The sequence below is a fragment of the Podarcis gaigeae genome, assembly GCF_964106915.1.
Source record: "Podarcis gaigeae genome assembly, chromosome: 1".
Taxonomy (NCBI): domain Eukaryota; kingdom Metazoa; phylum Chordata; class Lepidosauria; order Squamata; family Lacertidae; genus Podarcis; species Podarcis gaigeae.
In genome coordinates this window covers 81,694,984-81,710,955 of record NC_139678.1, presented here as the reverse complement: position 1 = coordinate 81,710,955, position 15,972 = coordinate 81,694,984, and the positions used below count along the sequence as shown (strand labels likewise).

Sequence of the window (15,972 nt, the reverse complement as noted above, 5' to 3'; positions counted from 1 at the left end):
AGATGCATTCACTAATGTTACTACCTGGGTGGTTTAGATCTTGTTGAAGAAAAAGAGCGTTATTTGCAATAATAAAAAAAGGGGTTTGGCTAGCTGCCTTGTGCTGCCTAGGTCATTAAACTGGTGGGCTGAGTGTTTCTCTGTAGTCATTTGAATTCCTGTGTTGAACCACTCACATCAGGCAAGAGACTGCAAAGCTGCATAACCCACCCAAACCACAACATGAAGAATTCAACACTCTCATTTCGCAGGCTGGCCATAATGGTTATCTGAATGACTGAAGTTAATAAAAAGAGTAGCAGGCTTTGACCTTCCTTCTTTGATGTTTTGTAAGAGTCTTCACATTTCCTTGTGCCAGCAAAGTAAAGGGAGAAGAGGTGGGGGAGGCAGAGGAAGGATTTGATTTTAGCTTAGCCAGGCTTGGCGTTCTTTTGGTATGAGCTGGCATTCTGTGATCAGCTCAGGGTCACAGACAACAATTATTATTGTCATGTAAAAAAGCTTCCATTCAGAGGCCCTAGGCAAGCACTGGCCTCTCTTGGATTAGGAAGGAGGGGATTAAAATTAGAGGAGGGAACATGTGTCCCACACATTGCACAACAACTGCTTTCAAAAGTGAGGCCTTGTCTGCAAGGAGGTTGGTTAGTGTGATTCAGCATGATCTGAGACATCTGTAGCTTGAAGCTAAGTGTATGCCATTTGTTCTGGGGAGATCTGGAAGTTGTGGCACTGTGTGCAAACCAAAATTGTACATAGTATAACCAGGATCCTCTGCAAGGCAAACAAAGCCTTATAGTACACTTCTGTCCATCTTTACTCAGAAGTGAGTCCTACTGTGTAGATAGGATTGCACTCTTAAATCACAAGCCTAAGCACATGTACTTGAGTATTGAACCCAGTAGGACCTCTCAGTGAACATACTTAGGATCATGCTTTTGGTTGGGAATGCAATTATTCTGACTAATGTGCACTATAAAATGGATGAAAGGCATTTTTTTATTTAATGTACATTCTGGTCAATATAAAAAAGGTAAAGGACCCCTGGATTGTTAAGTCCAGTCAAAAGCAACTGTGCGGTGTAGTGCTCATCTTGCTTCAGGCCAAGGGAGCCAGACAGCTTTCTAAGTCATGTGGCCAGCATGACTAAACCGCTTCTGGTGCAATGGAACACGTGACGGAAACCAGAGCACACAGAAACGCTGTTTACCTTCCCACTGCAGCGGTACCTAATTATCTACTTGCACTGATGTGCTTTCGAACTGCTAGGTTGGCAGAAGCTGGAACAGAGCAACGGGAGCTCATGTGGATTTGAACTGCCAACCTTCTGATCAGCAAGCCCAAGAGGCTCAGTGGTTTAGGTCACAGCACCACCCGCTCCCTGTCAATGTAGCATTTATAGACAAAATAAATCCGTAACACATTTAAGTCAGTTGCGAAAACATCTTAAGTAGCATTCAAACCTGTCATCATTTGGAAATCTGGAATAGATTAGGTCCTAATTCTCTTCATCTATAGTAGATTCTAGAAATACCCACCCTGCGATCTGTGCTGAAAATACAGAGTGCAATACAGACAACTAGCTTGCATGTGACTGAAAGTATTGGAATTTAAATGTTTGGGGTGTCTTGTTGCTGCAGCTGCTTAAATCCCGATTATTTTGTCCACACTTTGTTTTCCTAACTTTCTTTGGACTGTGCTCACTGAAACTCAAGTACTGTACTATAATATTTGAATTATATTTTTAAAAAACAAAACAGAAGTTAACTTATTTTCCTGTATTTTATATTGATCTTGAACAAACAAAGGTATTACATTGTTCTGAAGAGTACAGTGTTGAATTAGAACAGGGGAGACCCAGGTTCAAATCCCCACTCAGCCATGAGGTTTAGTGGAAATTCACCGGTCACCTTCTTTCAGGCTAACCTACCTAATAGGGTTGCTGCAAGAATAAAATGCATGGGGGAAAACATCCTTAGTAGGTTCTGTTCAACTTTTCAGGGAGAATTGTTGTGATGAGCCTCTTCAAACACATGCAGAAGAAGGACCCTACCAGCAGATGTCAGTGTTATAAATAGCACAGCCAATCTAGGACTTTATTTCCAGGGGAAATGATGTCAAAGAGGTTCCCATATTTATTATTCTAGACATAATTTACCATCTGATGTACAGAAGTGATGCTGCTACTACCATGAGAAGGGACTGTTCCAAGCAGCTTGCATACAATGGAACAGGTTCTCACCTGAGCTAAGAAACAACTTGCTAAAAAAAACTTCCATGCCTACAATTTTGGGTGTCTCTGTGTGTGTCTGTATGTGTGCGCACGCACGCACAAAAAGGCAATGTAGACTATTGTAGTTCCCTTGTTGCTCAGATAAGTGAGGAAGCCTGGCCTATCTTGATATGGATGAGGAGTTTATTCCTGTCAAGAGGCTGCCTTGTAATATGGGTGGTTTCCCTGTAATTCTCTTCTTTGGCCAGAAGTAGTTGTTGGTGCATAAACTGAATCTTGGTTTGATGCTCTCAAACCCCAAGTTCAGGAATTTGTGGTCCTGGCACCGGCAAAGGCATTGGACACCGCAGAACTCTACATCATATTAGGCACCTTTTGTTTATGTAAGAAATTGTGGTGTGTCGGCAAGTCCTCTTCTTTTATAATTGGTTGAGCTACTATGATGCCATGGAACAGAAATGGACATGCTACCTTTTGTGGTAAAAAGAGAGCTTAAGAGGTAAGTGAGGTAAGGACGGGGAGGGGCAGGAAAGAGTGGCTGAAATATTTATCTATTTATTTAAGAGTTTTGTATACCACCCTTTGCCACCAGGTCCTAGAGTAGTTAACATAAATAATGTAATAAAAACAAAGGTAAAAAGAACAGGTAGTGAGACTGAGAAACACAAGGAAGTATTGTGGGATGGGATAAGTGGGCAAGTGTATGTCAATAACCAGCCAAGAGAGGAAGCATAGAATATGAGCCACTTTTCCATATTAAGAGGGAGTAAACACTGGAGTCCCCCAATTAACTTATTCATAAATTGTGAACTGGGTGAATGGACAACAGAATGGCAGAAGTGCAACAGAAGTGCAAAATGATGCAAATTGGGACTTCAGCATTCCCACCACAAACTAATGAGTTGTAATTTGGAATGCTTATAGTTCTGATCACCCCACCGAGATCACTGTGGAGGGGAAGGCACAGAATTGGGCAACTGCCCAGGAAGATGGAGCGCTGCGCCTATGAAGTAAGAGAGCTTGGAGGTTTTGAGTTAAGAAGAAAAGATGGCAGTGGTGGCTTGGCATAGCTAGGATTTTTTTGGGGGGGGGGCAGACTTTTTTTGGGGAGGGGGACAGAACCTCAGTTAAGTATTTTTATTGATTTGGGGGGGGGGTAGCTGTCCCCTCATGCCTACACCCATGAATGGGAGACAGATGGGTATGTGATCATAGAATGTAGACATACGGAACTTATGGCTTTAATTTGCTAGAAAGTGCCGTGGTGCTCATGAGCATGAGCAAGGGTGAGGAATCACAGACCTGAGGGTCAGAAGTTGACATGGAGTCTCTCCCCAGACAGCCCCTCTTTACCTCCACCTCGTTACACCCCCCCTCACTGGCACTGCCCCACACCCTCCTCAAGTGTTTCTGCCTGGCTGGAATATGTCCCTGAACCTCTTGCTTGTCCAGAAGGAAGATGGAGAGATGATGTGATGTGCATTTAAACCTCATGGATTCTGTGGCACCCTTAATACATGCTGAGGGTCATGGAACCGGAGAAAAGTCTCTCCATCATGCCCCTTCTTGAGGGTTTCCCCTGCTCATGGTTGGAGTAGAAAGCAGCAGGTGGATCTCTTGGTCACTGGCAACCTCTTAGCATAGGCGCCGCCTTCTGGATGCAGGCCCCCCCCCCATCTTTGCTAACCCTTGGCTGAGATCAGGGCCGGATTTAGGTTTGATGAGGCCCTTAGCTAGGTAATGGGGTCCTTTGTATGTCCAGCTGTCCTTTGTCAACAACAAATTGTCGCTGTTTTTTGTGTTGAATATATGCTATATGGTAATTTATGGACCTAATAAGACCTAAAGCCATTTGCACATAACAAAATACGTATTTTATCAAAGTAATTGTTGAACTGAAATACAATTAAGAAGAAGTATATTAATAGTGAAATACAACTAAGAAGAAGTATATATATTTTTGGGAGAGTGGGGCCCTAAGCCATAGCTTGTTTAGCTTATACGCAAATCCGGCACTGGGTGATGAGGGGGAACTCAAGGCGCCCCCTGCTCCGCTAGACACCGTGCGGCGCTAGGACCCCGCGGCCGCCGGACCGAGCGAGCGAGCGCGCCCTGGGAGGCGAGTCCTGCTCAGAACTTGCTGCCCCGGCAAGAGGAGGCAGCGGCAGCTTCTTTTCGCCTCAGCGCAGCGCAGCCGCGACCATGCGCGCCAGGTGAGCGGGGCGAAGCGGAGCGCGGGAATGCGGCTGGCCGCGGCTGGGCGGGCGGGAAGGCGGGCTGGGCTTGGCTCTATATAACCTGTTGCCCTTTCCCCGCAGGTGTCTCCCGCCACGGCTCCTGCTCGGGCTCTTTGTCTTGCTCGCTGCGCCCGCGTCGCCCCAGCGAGGTAAGGCGGCGAGGGCTGACCTCCTGCTGCCCCCCTGGCGGAAAGGACTCTGGGGGGCGAGGGGAAGCCTGTCCCTCCGCCGGTGCCTGGGGGGGCGGAGGCGGACGAGGAGGAGGACTCATCTCAGCCAGCCTGCAGGATGCGCGTCCCGAGGGGGCTTCCCGGGACTCTGCCCTCCGGCGTTGCGCCCCGAGGGGCTGTCAGCGCACAAAGGGCGCCCGGTGCCTCCCGGAGGTCCGGCGAGAAGTTCGCCGCCTGCTCCCAGGGGGCGGCTGGGAAGTGGCCGCTCCGCCGCAGCCTCCCTTGGAGGCGCTCTTCCTCTTCTTCCTCCTCCCCCTTTCCAGAAGTTCCTAAAGTCCCTGATGGGCGCATCCTGCCGCTTTTTCGAGCGGCTTCAGGTTGCACTTCCTAACCCGGTTTACCCGCAAGTAAATCCAATGGAAATAAATAGGGACTTTGTTCTGAGTAGACATAGTGAGGTTCATGGGTGCCAACTTGAATAAAATATTGGGGGGGGGGAGTAAACCCTACCCCCGCATAATTGATCACATGATAATCAATTTGAATGGCGAGGCCCATCAACTTTGGGGACTCCCGACCCCCTCAAATATTTTATGGGGGGGCAGAAGGGACCTCGGCCCCTAGGAGTTGGCTCCTTTGATTAGGTTGGAGTTGTCTCCACCCCACTCCATCCTGAATTTATACCCTAAATGGTTAGCCAAAATAGTGCACCTGAGGTGCTAAAGCCAAACTTTTCTTGAGTCTACTGCTTGTGCTGGTGAATTAATACATGATAATAACACCTTAATATGCTATACTAGACTGATGAATTATTTTCTTTCGGTGCGTCTAGAGAGAGGTGCTTGTGATGGTTAATTACTTAAGAGGCTCTGTTAGAATGAGGATTTAAGTTTCTCTTGGTGTAATATTCAACTGATTTAAAAAAAAAAATGAAAGAAACTGCTTTGGTATAGAATACCAGCCAGATGGGCGGGGTATAAATAATAAATTATTATTATAATAAATTATATTACAAACGTTTTTAAAAACTGTGGGGCAGAAAGAGCCTGCTTCTCTGGGATGCTTTACTCCGTGAAAAAGGTGTGTTCTGACTAACACCTACTGCACAGGGGCATGCCCTGCTTTGTATGGATTTTCAAGATTTAAAGGTGTTCCTCTCAGTCTTGCAAAACAAACACAACCTTGGCCAAATGTGGTTCTCTGCAGCAGATTGTGCTCAGAGTTAAGGATTTGCCCAGAATCTGCTTCCTACCAGGCTTGGAGAAGACACTTCGCCCCGCCTCCATATCATTCAAGTATGAAAATGTATTTTTTTATGCAGTATGCTGATCATAAGTTTCCCTCTAATGCCTTCAATCAGAAAATAAGTATATTAATTAGTTTACATAATGGGTTTTAATGTATCTTAAGACAAAGGCATAAGAGTCTTGTTTAAAATGCCTTTTCTGCATTCCCCATCTCTGTAATGTGAATTTAAAACTTATCTTGGTTAGATATTGTGTACATTTTGACTTTGGTATTGGTTCTTTTCTGCTTTCTGTCTTGTATTACCAGCATTTGCAAGTGACACATTCCAGACTAAAAGGCATTCTTAGCATCACTTGTGAAACCCTAAGTCTTAGGAAGTGGCCCTGAGGCTATAGCTCATAAGATGCTTTGCTTGTGCAAGTTCCATTGAAATCATAGTTAAAATTATCTCTGCAGAGGAGCTTCCTGTCTTTCAGCTCAATGCACAGCCAGAAGTAAAAGTAATGTAACTTGAAAAAGCCAACATATATGGTGATGGACAAATAAATTGCAGTGCCATTAGATACCCACTTATTCAGATTGCATAGGTGCTGCAGGCTCCCACCATCACCTTAGTCTGTTGGCAAACCAGCACAGCCTAAACCACAAATTTATGTGGATTTGGTGTGTGTTAACTGGGTGTTGGATATGGTTCTGATTCTCCATGTAGATGTGCCATAAAACTGTTTAGAGTTGGGGACTCTGTAGGACTAACGTCCAAGGAAGAGTTGTCAGAATAAAGTAAAAGGTTTTCTATGAATGTTTTAGGCTGGTTCCTATTTGTGCCACTTCTTATTTGGGATGCATGTTGTGTGCAAATGTGCATAGTGACCAAAGCTGTTAGGCGATGGGATTCCTCCACCCTTTTTTGCATCTGAAACCTGGCCATACACTGATAACTGGAAATCTAGATTTTAGACCTTTGACAGATGAAATGTGTAAGAAGCCATGAGAATATATTTGCTCTACAGCTGTGCAGCATAAGCTGAAAAAAGCTCAGGTGTCCTAGTTGCTAATTTAGTCCTAGAACCCTGCAGAGACACTTAGATATTGATAGCCTTTAAAGGAGTCAACCAAGGCTAATAAAAGATGTTTGTACATTTTAAGGCAAATAACCTCTATATTGTTTTATCCACATAGGAGCTGGTCTGTAAACACTGATGAGAATGTGGTCCATGAAGTCAGTGAGACAACATGAACCTAAGTGTTTGCCAGGCAGGTGTTCTGAGGCACTTTTAAGATTTCTTTAAAATGCCTTTGGCTATTCATGAATCATGAGCTAATAAAACTCTTGTGTATCTGCACTATTGGTTAAACTATTAAATGTGAAACATTGTTTGGCTTTAAAGCTCTAGGGTGCTTAAGTGTGATCCACATGTACTGTCTTTGAGTGGAACCTTGAGTGACGCATTCTGTCAACAAATGCACACATTCCATTAGACCCTGCTTGTATTGACTGGTAGGGGGGGAAGGGAAGGGAGACCTCTTTAACACTGCTTAATGGGAGCTTTAGGACTGTTTCATTCTCTGACTTCTAAAGGTAACATCTATTTGATTGAGCCGAAGCGAACATGTTAGGACAAGGAGAGGAAAGTTTGCAGAGGCCAGATGCAGTTTTCCCGCTCTCTTTCCTCCGCATTTGCAGTCTATCCAAGGAAGAAAAAGTGTTGAATGTCACATATTTGTATGGCAGGTTTCATTAATACAAATGATAAGCTCCTGGTGCTGACATTGTTGTGCAGCTGTTTTCTGCTGCATTGCCCTCCTTAGAGTTTAACAAGAAACCACCCTGGAGCTGAGCTGGTCAACTTTTAAGGGCACATCTCTTCAGGGCTGAAACCTTTCTCCTTTGGAAAGTAAACGTTCATATTAAGTTTCCCATTGGTTTGCAGAGAAGACACACATAAGGTCAGGGATGGGCATCCAGAGTCCAGATGTTCCTGGTCTCCCAATTTTCATCATCCCTAGCTGGTTGAGTTCAACAGCACCTGAAGTCTCAGAGGTTCATCAGCCCTGTTATATGTGGTTTCCATGACAGGTACCCTTTAATGCAGAGTGTGTTCATGGCTCCTTTGTATATAGTAAGTTCCACATGAGCCTCTTGAATTAAAACCAGCAACTTCATGGATGTATGCCCCGTTCACAATTCTAGCTTACGATATGGAATTATTGGAGAGTATATAATGCAGATGAGAGTGTGCTTCCCCATTTTATATTATGCCAACTGTAGAAGTTACTTGCTGGTGAGCACTTTATTCATATCCTCTGACATAACAGTGTGTGAATTGACTGTCAATATTCAACTTACAGAAGGAGGTTCTGTCTCTTAAGATAATGTGCAAGAGAAAAGGTGTTAAGATCAAATCAGTTGAAGAGAAAGGTTAGTGACCCTATGAACAAATCCCGGAGATGCTACTTATTTGTATGGTATACTATGGGAGTATTGCTGAATTTGGCTCTAGTTATTATTATTTATTAAATTTGTATACTATTCTTCATCCTAAGATCAAAGAACAGTTCACAATATAAAAATGCAACATGAGAACACAAAATACAGAATGAAAATGAAATAAAACAAATTCCCCCTCCCACAAACACATTTAAAAGGCTATTGAATGTTAATCATCCCAAGGCCTGGTTATAGAGAAACATTTTTGCCTGGCTCCTAAAGCTATATGGTGAAGGCAGCAGTGAGCCTCCCTGGGGAGAGCATTCCACAAATGGGGAGCTACCACAGAAAAGGCCCTTTCTCTTGTTGCCCCCTCCAGACCACTCACGGAGGAGGCACACGAAGAAGGGCTTCAGATAATGATTACAGGGTCCAGATCAGTTCATACGTGGAGAGCCTGTCCTTGACTAAACTGATAGTGTTGAAAGGATTATCACCATCAAAGGTACTGACTGCATAGGCTGAAGTGATGTGAATAAGATCAGGTGAACCTTCTCTGCCCTTCTGTGGCATTGCCAGGAGGAGTTCGGCTGTTTTCCTTAACAATGGTTTGTTGCTTCTGCAGACTGAAACATTGTGGTTAATGTTAACGATGGTTTGTTTAAAACGGGTAGGAAACTGAATCTGGACAGTAGGCTGGATTCAAAGCTCTCAACCCTAGTAGCATACTTTGACAGATGGATGGACTTGCAATTTAAGCAAAATGTCTGTGCTTTATTAGAATGTAAAAAAATAGAACACCCACATTGGCTACCATATTGAATTTTTGATCACGTAGGACCTCCAAGAAGGCCCCTTCTTGTTCTCCACACATCCTCTCCAGCTATCACTTCTAGTTCCACATTTTGTGTGAGTGAGACAGAGGTGGTGGGTGGGTGTAACTACTATATAATTTGTTGGGGGCAGGGGCTTGTAGTGACATATGGGGAAAGGGATCTAGAGTGAGAAGGAGGACTGGGAAGTGGGGATGGTAATGGATGGAGTGATGGAAAGGAGAAAGGCTTCTGAAAGCTCTGGCCTTACTAGTGTATGGCCCCTGCCAGATTATCCCCAAGGGAATGGGGCCCTCAGTAGAAAAAGGTTCCCCTTAAATATATGTGTGTGAGAGAGAGCGACATGGGACCTAGCATGGTTCACCAGTCAGTTCCATGTTGTATATAACACCAGCATTTCATACCAGCAAGCAAGGAGAACTGTTTTAACAGAATGCATCTGTAATAAAAAGCATCACATGAAACTGAAATACAATCAAGATATGTTGCAGGAACAGAAAGAAGTAAAACTTTACCTAAATGAAAGTTTACCATTTACCTTTGGCTGATGTCACTTAATCAGCTTCAGTTGTCATCAGAGGAAAGCAGTGCCTTACATACAATTCCACCAACATTCTGCTTGCTGTAATGTGGTATCTTCTGAAGCTTATATGTGTGCAATGTTTCAGACAAATTCTAGACTGATATGGTTCATGTGGGAATCAGATAATTATCTTAAAGTGCTCGATGGAGATCCATCACTAAACAAAGAAGAAGTTGTGGGTTAACTTGCACTTTTTGGACAAACAATGAGATAAAAAGGGAGCTTAATGTTTTGATGTCTGCATTGTAAAGTGCCCTGGGATCTCAGCTGATGAAGGGTGGCAAGATAAGAGCCTATCCAGATCAGTATACTGCTCAATACTGATCTGCTGAAAAATTGTGGTGTAATTGAACTGTTTATGTTCTTCATATACTTTTTTATTATTATTAAAAGGGCATTGGATGTGAACATGTGCAGCGTTTGATAATCAATCTGCCTCCAAATGCACTTTTGGATTTACCTAAGGCATTGGCCACTGGTATCTTGTTTCTCAACAGGATAAAATTAAATTATCTTAAATGGCTCCTGAGAGATTTTGATGTGTGCAATATGAGCTGTGCTTTTGAAATGGTGACATTCTGATTGTTCCGCTTTATGCAGTCTCAAGATTCATGTAGAATCAATGAAAGAACCAGTATAGTTTCTTCTGTATTGCTGTGAAACTATGTGCAATTTGCATTGACAGTCCGCAGAAATATGCTCTGAATAGACTATAAAGGGCAGCTACAAAATGCCTGGTTGATGATGTAATGGTCACCTTGTCAGTAGACTGTTGTGTACATACACACAGAGTGACATTCCTTTTGCTGTTCTCCATGCATTGTGCCTTTGTTCATATTTGTTTAATTATTACCAAATATGAAGGAGAAGATTGAAATGTAATTTAGTGGTGAAAGCCTAATTGTGTGGAGCTTTTCTGGGATGCTATATTTTTTAAATAAGTTCTTGCACATCTTCTAATGCAGGGATGTGTTGTATTGAGCCCCCCTGTATTAACTAATTAGTAGACATCTATTCTGTTCCTACTCTGTAGTTCTTGCAGACAGTCCTGTGTTTTCCCTACTGTGGTCTCTCTCTGCCAGCAATGGGTTGTATCTAACAGTGTCTCTCAGCTGACAAAAGGCATTTTGATCCAGCAAAGGTTCCAACAGTGGAGCCAGAAGGGCAGAAACTTTCACTGCTTCCCCCCCTACAGCCCCTCACCCCCCCATCTGCTCCAGAGTGTTGGGAACAGGATGGGATTTTGGTGTGTTTTTTTTTGGGGGGGTGATTGCTAGAAGGAAGGGGAATGGGTGAAAATTGCCTCTCTCCCTGTTCCTCTGATGCAAGATGGCACTGGAAAGCATACTCAGAGAATGCTAGGGAGCTATCCTTCTAGATTGGTTCATTGTGGATGTTGTGGACGTGTACTTCTGGATTGACATAACGGGCAAGAGTCAACTAATGAAGCCCTCTGTGCGAAGACTTCCACATGCACAAGAGAATTCTCTGTCCTCCAAACTAGCTCTGGGGAGAGTCAGAAGAACACTTGAAGAGTGCATGGTGGTGGGGAGGAGAGTGGGGATTGTTTTGTCTGGCATGCCAAAATGAGGAGAGACATTGAATTCCTCCCATTGTCTCTGTCTGTGTGGGACTGTCTCATCTGGCTTTCTAATGTGGAACTGTTATTTCCACAAAGCAAAAGCACAGAGTACTAAACGGCTGTTTAGCGTTTCCAGCACTTGGAAAAGCACATGTGTGAAGATCAGAAATACCTCACATTCCTCATGCAAAGATTTTTTTATGTTAGTGTTACCTAGCAGGTTAATCCCTTCCAGTTGTATATCACCTGCATACTAGAAAGTGCAAACATATACAAAATGATGCACGTTGGGGCAAAAAATCCTACCTTCACATATATACCGATAGGATCTGAACTGGTGGTAACTGACCAGGAAAGAGATCTTGTAGTGGATAGCTGAATGAAAATGTTTGCCCAGCATATGGCAGCTGTGAGGAAAGTGAATTCCATGTTGGGGATAATTAGGAAAGGGAATGAAAATAAAACAGACAACATCACAATGTATTTATACTAACCTATGGTGCAACCACACTTGGAATACTGTAAATAGTTATGATGGCTGTGCTTCCAAAAAAGAGCAACCAAAATAATAACTTTACTAAGAGGAAAAGGGAAATCAACAGTTTTGAGGGCCTTTTAGCTTAGGAAAGGGAGGACATAATAAATATATATATAGTATGGGGATAGTGGATAAGGAAAATACCCCTCTTTCCCCCATAATGCTAGAACCCCATAATGCTAGAAGTTGAATGTTGGGAGGTTCTGGACAGACCAAAACAAAGTACTTCACACAGTGTGTAGTAAAACCATGCAATTTGCTTTTACAAGATGTAGTGATGACCACCAACTTGGCTGACTTTAAAAGGGGATTAGACAACTTTACAAGACTATAAATGGCTTTTAGTGATGATGGCGGTATTTATTACCTTCCAGTAATCAGAGGTAGGATGGCTCTGAACACCAGTTTCTGGGGTTCATGGGAGGGAGAGTGCTATTGCTTGTGGGTTTCCAATAAGCACCTTGCTGCCCACTCTGAGAACAAGATGCTTTGTTAGTTAAACCAGCCATCCCCAATGTAGTGCCCTCCAGATGTTTTGGACTACATCCCAGCAAGCATTGGCCAATGGTCAGGGATGATGGGAGTCATGGTTCAAAGCGTTTGTCATATAGACAAAAGGAGTTACTGCCATGTATGCTGCCTTGAGCTCATTGGAGGAGGAGTAAGATGCAAACACAATAGAATAATATTTGAAATGATCCTACATTGGGTCTAGGAAGGTCAGTAACAAGTTATGCCTGAGTCAGGTGAGTTAATAATCATAACTTGATAGAAGAGGCTACCTTCTCACTTGCATCCCATTATAGCCTCTGGAGTATTGTCCAAAAGCACCAATCTGACATGTGACTCTTGTGCTTGTGGTGAATTCCATTATCAAACATAGGTTTTTACAACTATGCAGAAGGATTTCTGCACATTCTGCTGTCAAACAGATTGATGATTATGCTGGGAAGGCTATTCTGGGGGACAGAGGGCAGAATAAATGTAGAAGAGGGCATAAGTTCACAAGCTTTGAGAAATGCTGCTTTAATGTCCATGCTGTGATGTTTGCAATGTTTGAATATTGGCATGGAAATCCGTGCAGAAATTGACTGGAACTTGTTGGCCTTTTAATTCCATGATTGGTTCCATGGAAAGTAAATACCTGACTTGTTATCTCCTCTCTCTGCTTATTACCACTGTGCTTTTTTCTTTATCTACAAGTGTTTCCTCCCTCAAGACATCCCGTCCCTTGAAGATTATGAGAATCTTCCATTGGGCTTTGTGGGAGGTAGTAGCACTAATCTGGGGAGGGAGGGATTTGTTCTATCCTTTGACATCGAAATTAACTTTTTAAAGGATGCATGTGCACTGACTGTTCTGACTGTTCTGATGGCACAAATTAAAAGAAGTTAGCAAACTCCCATGTTATGTTCTCCTATCCTAGATAGGTTGTTTTTGGCAGAAACAAGCAGCTTATTTTTATATTGGCCAAAGAAATAACAGTTTGCTCTTTGATGTTCATGTTAGATTAATAACCTGGAACCTGACCTGTAAATGAAGCTTGCCACTAATATGTACTGATACTTTTTCAGGTTTTAAAGTCACAGTTGATATGTTTGTATTGGTGTATATATACACATGGGTATATATGATAGCTACACCTTGCGCTGTGCCCTCTTTTTATGATTACTGCATTGTATGGAAGTTTAGGTTCTGCAAGTTCATCCTGTCTTGCTTGCATGGTGAAATTATGGTGTGGGAGCCTAGTTGTCTGAAGTTTTTAGATGTCACTTTAGGTCCATATAATAAAGTTGTTCAGTATACCAGTTGAGAATAATGGATCTTGTAGTTTTAAAGAGATATCCTAGAATGGCAGGCTTGCTTCACAATGGGGGATAACCACATCACATGCCCAAAGCATGGAGGACACCTAATGGGCAAACCATGGTCAAGGATGATTGGAATTGCCACATCTAGCCCAGCAACATCTAGAGGGCGGAATGTTTGTTTACTCTGGAATTGGGTATTAGTGTGACTTCATAGCCTAATACAAGAAGCAAGCAGTGTATGCTGCAGGCTTTAGTAACTGAAACTTTTGACAAATTGGTTTATGTTTGATAGATACAGCTGCCCATAAGAAGAGTCACTTTTGTTTGCTTTTACTGTGTCAGCCCTCACCAAATAATTCTAGATCATAGTCTGCCTAGTGCTGTATTTAGAAGGCTTAACTATGATTTATGCATTTGCCTTTTCTTTGAAAACTCCCATGGCTCTTTCCCTGTAGCTGTCATAGCATATAAAAGAATCCTGAACTCCCTCTCTTGATTACAAAGTAGAGAGGAATCTTAACCAGATAACATTCCTAGCATCTCCCTCATCTCAGCCTTCCATACTATAAAATAATACCCGGTGAACTCCAAGCCCTAAATGTCTGCAGTGAGAGATAAAAGCAAGCTGCATGTGAAAATATAGGTAATAGGAAAAAGTGGCTCTAGCTTTCAGTATCTAAAGTCACATTACCTTGTTAACTTGCTCTGGGACCGTTTGCCAACTGATACATAAATATCCATGCATTATAATTTATTTCCTTTACTTATCTTCCTGATTCCCAGCCTCCCTCATGATTACATAGTATTCACCTCACCGGTCCCTTTTCAACTGTTTGGTTTGTATTCTTGCAAAGATTTCCAACAGCAGAGAATTTTGACTGGAAAATATTGGGAGGCAGGTAGTATTCATCTTTGAAAGTCCTCAGAGCCCTGTCTATAACATGGGCAGATAAAACTCCTCATTATGTAAAAGTAGCAAGCAACTTCTGAGAATCTGAATGTGAATTTGGGCCTGGGGATGGGGTGGGGTGGGGAGACGTGCATTCTACCTGCTATCCAATTGTAGCTAAGGAACTCCAGTTATACAATGTTTCTGGTAGTGGGGGAGCAGGTAGTGCTGGGGCACGATGCATCATTCTCCCTGCAGGAATGTTATCTCCTGCTCTGATGCGGCTGCCATTCTCTGCCCCTCCCTGTCCGGTGTCACTAGAGTGAGAATGGATCAAAATGAGTACCTGCACATTTTGGGTGGGGGAAGAATAGGTGGACTGCTGGAATGTAGCAGCAATGCATCCCACCTTTTGAAATGACAATTGCAATTGCAGTTAATGACAGAGGCGAAAAGGATGAGATGGTTGGACAGTGTTCTCAAAGCTACCAGCATGAGTTTGACCAAACTGTGGGAGGCAGTGGAAGACAGGAGTGCCTGGCGTGCTCTGGTCCATGGGATCGCAAAGAGTCGGACATGACTAAACAACAAAAAGAATATGTATAATGGCAAAATGTTGTAGGCAGACAACAATTGCCTTACGATTTCTCTTTCCAACTATCCTCCTTTTTTCTATTTTTCCTAATAGAATTTTTCCTCATGTGCCTAAGACATCATAGATGTGCTATGCATCCTTTACCATGCTTATTTCAAAAGCAGGCATACAGATTGAAAGAGGTTTTGTTTAACTGGTTAAAGTAGACAATTTTCTTTGAAATACAGTAATACATTTTGATCTGTTCTGTCAGTTGCTTTCAGTTTTCTTGCATTCTGTGCAAATACTTCAGGAACAGGACAGAAATGAAGCTGAACAAACCTAAGAGGTACTTTAAAAGTGCTGACTTTCTGCTCAAACAAGCTTAAGGACCTGCTGGTTTAAGAGCTCAATAAAAGCTAACAAGCTCACTGGCCGTGTTTGCCAAACAAGGCAAAATGCTTAGTTTTATGGATCTCATATTCTCAAGTAGTAAGAAGGAAACAAACTTAGGGAAAGGGGCAGAGGCGCCATCTATTTAGGGCGAATAATGTACTAATACCGTGAATAGACACCTGATATGGACATTTGGAAAGCCTGTATATATTCTAGTATGTAATCAATTTTCTCAGCAGTAACTTGGGATTATTCTTACCATGTCTTAGGTGAAGCGAGAAGCATAGTATATGGATGTATAATCAGATAATATGGAAAGAACTGAGTGACTGGAGGGGGAACAGCTTCATTTTGGGCTTATGCCAAAACAAATCATTTTGGGTAATAAAGTGGCAAGTCACTTTTTATCATCTTAATGTAGGAGGCAATCACAACCACACTTGTAGAATTCAT

General features: G+C 42.7%; 1 protein-coding gene across 1 annotated transcript in view; it reads left to right on the top strand.

Moving 5' to 3' along the window:
• The first annotated feature begins 3,204 nt into the window (after positions 1-3,204).
• The window catches only part of COL18A1 (collagen type XVIII alpha 1 chain), a 151,983-nt gene continuing 139,215 nt past the window's right edge, over positions 3,205-15,972 (top strand). Inside the window, exons 1-3 of the mRNA XM_083698938.1 lie at positions 3,205-3,240; positions 4,289-4,443; positions 4,549-4,616. Of these exons, the coding sequence (XP_083555064.1) occupies positions 3,220-3,240; positions 4,289-4,443; positions 4,549-4,616 (244 nt within the window). The 5' untranslated portion in view covers positions 3,205-3,219. The remainder of the gene's footprint in view (positions 3,241-4,288; positions 4,444-4,548; positions 4,617-15,972) is intronic.